The 5508-nt window shown below is 37.7% G+C and overlaps 2 protein-coding genes across 3 annotated transcripts in view; both read left to right on the top strand.

The window, feature by feature from the left end:
- LOC107738348 (lysine--tRNA ligase-like) overlaps positions 1-3893 on the top strand; it is a 14950-nt gene extending 11057 nt beyond the window's left edge. For both annotated transcript variants that reach the window (XM_016550095.1, XM_016550094.1), the window contains 6 exons: positions 847-1020; positions 1365-1450; positions 1879-1964; positions 2046-2172; positions 3128-3271; positions 3440-3893. In XM_016550095.1, coding sequence (XP_016405581.1) covers positions 847-1020; positions 1365-1450; positions 1879-1964; positions 2046-2172; positions 3128-3271; positions 3440-3514 — 692 coding nt within the window. In that variant the 3' untranslated portion in view covers positions 3515-3893. The remainder of the gene's footprint in view (positions 1-846; positions 1021-1364; positions 1451-1878; positions 1965-2045; positions 2173-3127; positions 3272-3439) is intronic.
- Positions 3894-4260: 367 nt separating this feature from the next.
- Positions 4261-5508, top strand: part of LOC107738360 (glycine cleavage system H protein, mitochondrial-like) — a 3666-nt gene continuing 2418 nt past the window's right edge. The window contains exon 1 of the mRNA XM_016550108.1: positions 4261-4378. Within this exon, the coding sequence (XP_016405594.1) occupies positions 4261-4378 (118 nt within the window). The remainder of the gene's footprint in view (positions 4379-5508) is intronic.

Here is a 5508-nt window from a genome sequence, read left to right as displayed (position 1 = left end):
TGAGGAAAAAAAATTAACTTAAATGATTTTAGCAAATGGCTGCAATATAACAAAGAGTGAAAAATTTAAGGGGGTCTGAATACTTTCCGTACCCACTGTATGTGTATGTGTGTGTGTATATGTTTGTGTGTATATGTGTGTATGTATATGTGTGTGTGTGTGTGTGTGTGTGTGTATATATGTGTATGTATATATTTATCAGTCTGGCGAGTAAACAAAAAAATCTACTAGCCAATGGCGATTCAATTGCCAAGGTGTTCGTAGAGGGCTGCAGGTATAGAACAATAGACACCCATGGTTGCTGCCGTACCATGGGTGCAGCAGGCGCAAAGCTATTACGCAGCGCCTGAAAATAGGCTTCTGTCAACTTCTGTCAACATTACCAACGTGACCACCTGCTTGCACAGGGAGCGTGCTGGGGATTATTTTCAGGCGCTGCGTAATATCAAACTACAGAAGAGTCAAGTTTTAAATAGGAAAAATATAGAAACTCTTTGGTCATTTTTGAGCGAGATGCTAACGGTCTAATCAGATTCAATGATCTATGCTAAGCTACAGTTAAAAGTGCTACCGCCAGACCCGGAGATCGGCTGAATGGATTCGATAACGGTAAAACTCAACTGTTTAACTCTAGGGGAGTTGGAAAATGAGCCTATTTTCAAAAATAATGGAGTGTTCCTTTTAAGGGTTGGAATGACATGAGGGATCTAATGACAAAATATTCATTTTTTTAATAAACTAACATGATATTTTGGCATGAACAGTAATTTGCACCACCATGATTTTGTAATTTGTAAAATTATGTGTCCGAGAACACCAAGTGAAGTTTCTTCGTTGCTTTTACAGGAATGGTGAAGCACATTACCGGAGGTTATAAGGTGACGTATCATCCTGATGGTCCAGAGGGACAAGCCTATGAAATAGACTTCACTCCTCCCTTCAAACGGATCAGCATGACTCAAGACCTGGAAAAGGAATTGGGGGTGAAGTTCCCAGCTCCTGACACCTACGACAGTGATGGTAAGGGTTACAGTCCATAAACCAAGCATAGAGAACATCTGTTGAACCACTTGGTTTTTACGAAGTATAAGTCCCTTCAAACGGATCAGCATGACTCAAGACCTGGAAAAGGAATTGGGGGTGAAGTTCCCAGCTCCTGACACCTACGACAGTGATGGTAAAGGGTTACAGTCCATAAACCAAGCATAGAGAACATCTGTTGAACCACTTGGTTTTTACGAAGTATAAGCAGTACCACGTAAAAATTATTTGACACATCCTAACATAGGTGCTGGGGCTTTACTCTATTGTTATAATGATTAAAGCTCATTATTTATTCATTTATTTATTTTTGTTGTTTACAGAAACGCGCAAGTTCTTAGATGACCTTTGTGTTCAGAAAGAAGTTGAATGCCCTCCTCCCAGGACAACTGCCCGTCTTCTGGACAAGGTATGAAGTACTGGACACTGTAATAAAAAAGTGCACACTTATTATTAGTACAGAAATCTGCATTAAGCGCAGAAAGATGGTCTTTGTGTGTGTGTGTGTGTTTTTTTTTTTAATCTTTAAAAAATTAAGAAATGTACTTCGGAACATTCCTTTGAAAACTCTTCTCATTAAATGACTTCTTTCTTGAGATTTTCATGAATCCTGCCCCAGAAGCCTTACTTTGGCCTTTTTAAATGGCAGATCCGTGTTTGGCCACACAAAGCACACTAACAGACCAGTTAAATTATATGCAATACTTGTTTTTGACTCAAAAATGTGCACTCAAGACACTTTTTTTATTAAAAACTAATTATTTATACTTTTCATATTCTTTGTGTTAGTCATCGTACACGCATTTTAAACTCATTTTGGCACATTATTGTTGACAGTTAGTGGGGGACTTCCTGGAGGTGAAGTGCATCAATCCAACTTTCATCTGTGATCATCCACAGATCATGAGTCCTCTAGCAAAATGGTATGTGCCTAACTTCCATTTATGACTTTTCACTGTATCTAAAACATTCAACTGATGTATATACTGATGTCTCCACCCCAGGCACAGATCACAGAAAGGTCTAACTGAGCGATTTGAACTGTTTGTGATGAAGAAGGAGATCTGCAACGCCTACACAGAGTTGAACGATCCCATCAGACAACGAGAACTGTTTGAGCAGCAGGCTAAGGTGAAGATAAACTATTGAATACATAATTTTCTGTGTAATCTTGCACAAATGTTGATTCTTAGTTTTCAAATTTTGTCCAAAGAAACAAACTTTTGCTGCTGGTCCTAAGAAGCAAAAAATTCTAGAGGATGGAATAAATCGATGAAAAGTGAGAGTAAAGACTTCTACATTGTTACAAAAAATATATATATTTTAAATAAATCCTGTTCTTTTTGAACTTTCTATTCATCAAAGAATCCTGAAAAGAAAAATGCATCAGTTTCCACAAAAATATTAAGCAGAAAAAAAATGGTTTTAAACATTGATAATAGGTGCGTTCGACTTGAAGCACGGCTACAGACGGCGATCAACGAGAGTAGCCGCTTGCAGTTGGGGGCGGAGTTGAAAACGGAGCCGTCAAGCCAAACATTTCTGCTCCCGTTAGTGACGCTTGCGCGGTGTTTGCATACAGATGCCACACGTGACAGTGACGTGGCGTCGGCGCCGGTTCAAGTCGGACTAAATTTCTAACCGACATGCACTGCTTCAAGTCAGCCGCCGATCGGTTTGCGCGGCGCCGCATGAAGTCGAACGCACCTAATAAGAAATCACGTGGATGTCACATGAAAGATCATGTGACAATGCAGACCAGAATAATGATGCAGAAAATTCAGCTTTGCATCACAGGAATAATTTATATTATACAAAAAAGTAAAAAAACAAAACAATTATTATAAATGGTAATTTAATTTCGCCATATTACTGTTTTTACTGTATTTTTGGTCAAATAAATTAATAAGCATAAGAGACTTCGTTTAATAACATTTTTTTATGCTAGTCTTTGTTTGGTTTGTAATCTCATCTGAGATAGCTGCTCTGTTAAAATGGCTATAAAGAGCGTGTCTCACCATACTTGGCTTTTTATTTACTAAGAAAGTATCCTCTAGTTGAATGAGTGTTCTATCCGTGTCCTCAGGCCAAGGCAGAGGGTGACGATGAGGCGATGTTTATTGACGAGACCTTCTGCACTGCCTTAGAGTACGGCCTTCCACCCACGGCAGGATGGGGCATGGGCATCGACCGCCTCACCATGTTCCTCACAGACTCCAACAACATCAAGGTACGGCCCACCATGGCCCCTTTTTCGGATTGTGAAACATTTGTGAACCACTTCTTGTATATTAATAAAACAATGGACATTTTGTCCCTGTAAATAAACTGACCAAATCTCATTCTGTAAATACTTTGATATTAAAACTGCTTCTGACTTGATGTGCTTTTACTATAGGAGGTGCTTCTCTTCCCGGCCATGAAACCTGAAGACAATAAACCAGCTCCACCTGCAGAGGGCACATCAGTGTAACGCTGTGACTGACTTCATATGAGTGAAACACCACACCTGCAGATTTCATCCATCTCTGGATTTCTTGATTCAGTCTGAACTGTCCAAGTTTATTGTCACTTTTGAGGGTTATAGCCTAAATATTTAAGACCTATGCACCGTCCATACTGAAGGGAAAGATTTCAGCAGATCTTTTAACGTACAGCTCACCATTTTATGGGGAATAGGAACCCTGCTGTCCTTTCTCTGTTACCCATTGTCAATTTTCTGCATTTTTGTGGCCTGGGGTGATTAGACCTATGTTTCTCAGCCGTGTTTGGATGTTTTATAATCTTCTGTCCAACTGTGTTTTTTAACAGGCTTAATGGCTGTTCAATTGAATCACATTAAATAATGACTTGGACAAGCCAAATGGTTTGTGGGTTTTGTTTCCATATTGCATCTTATTTTCTCTCCTTTTGGTTCAAATAAGAGACATTCCCTCTCAAAAAATTAAAGCACTCTTGTAAATGACAAAGCAAATTAATGGTAGTTGTCATTATAATGTGCACGTTTTATTTTGCAGTTTTAAGAACTCTACATTTCTTACCACAAGTGACCCTAAAAGGGATGTAATTGTTAGATAGGAAAATTTATCAATTTTAAACAACACTAGTCAACATTTGAACTGGATCAAAACCTTGCATCAAAGTTGTCCTCAAATCAAAATGTGTTCTTGTCTTAGGACAACTTTGATTAACTTTTTTTTGCTTGCATAAAGCCCAGCCATGCTTCAGCATTCAGCCCTGCTCACAATCTGGTTTAAACCTGTATTGTTTCTGCATGGGCTGATGCTAGAATCCGAGTCAGTTGAGGCTTTGCCCCTCTGGGAGTCCTCAGATGATGGTGTTCATTGGTTTGCCAGACTGTTCTAAGAATTATGGCATTAATATGACATTTATATAAAATTAAGAACAGTCACTGATTTTCTTTCTGAATCAGGTCTTGAGAAATGGAGGCGTCCTGACATTTTAATCATACTTGTGTTTAATTTGGATCACTTGTTTCCTCATGTTACTCTAATTTTATGGGTTTGTTGTAAAGAAACCCACAAATGGTTGTTTGAGAAACCTGTTTGAAAGCAGGTTGTTATTTTGCAATTATCTGGCACAGAAAGCACACCATTTGGCATGCCTTAACCTGACCTTTTACAGTTGCTTTCGCCCTTAGTGACTCCATCATGTTCAGTACAGTGATTTAAAAGGTTAACTAGAAGAATTCAGAAAACCTGTAGTGAAATGGAAAGATGGATCTGGAAATTGATGTATCATTAACTTTATAAAGTTTGAATGGTCAAACTATCATCAGCATAAGTTAATATTTATGCAAAAAGAAAATGTCCTTGAACGAAAACTCACGTTTAAAGGAATAGTTCTTTGAAACCAAAATAATGTAAATAGTGCCAAAATAGGCCAAATAGTGATTCTCATGTCATTCCAAACTAAAAAACGTGTTTTTTGTTTTGTTTTTTTTGTTTTTTAAGAATATGAGAATACTGTTGTTGATCTTAACTAAAATTAAAACTACTATAATTGTATAGGCTAGTTCAGTTGGTAACTGAAGTAAAAATTTAATATAAATATTAAATAAACTTGCACTTCAAAATGAAATTACTAAAACAAATAAAAATAAAGCTATATAGAATTTTTTTTTTTTATAAATAAAAAGTCACAAAGCACAAACTGAAATGAAAACTGAAAATATAAAAATAAAAGCTCATTCAAAATAGTATTTAATAGTATACTAAACGGGGCTCGCAAAAAATCGCTAGCCCGACGTCCTGGGGCTATTGTGTTTTCCATTCGGGCTACCAAAATGTATCACCGCCCTGCCCGACGGGCTATCTTGAACAGTGATAGAAAATTCCTTCCTTGATTTGCGTTGTTCACTAGCTTGTAGGGGTAAAACAGATCATAGTTGATCGTTTGCACGTGTTTCTAATGCCGAGTTCACACTGCATGATTTTAGCCCGATTT

The sequence above is a fragment of the Sinocyclocheilus rhinocerous genome, unplaced genomic scaffold (assembly GCF_001515625.1).
Source record: "Sinocyclocheilus rhinocerous isolate Xijiao unplaced genomic scaffold, SAMN03320098_v1.1 scaffold1065, whole genome shotgun sequence".
Lineage (NCBI taxonomy): Eukaryota > Metazoa > Chordata > Actinopteri > Cypriniformes > Cyprinidae > Sinocyclocheilus > Sinocyclocheilus rhinocerous.
Note: the sequence above shows the minus strand (reverse complement) of the source record. Positions and strands in the feature narration are given on the sequence as shown.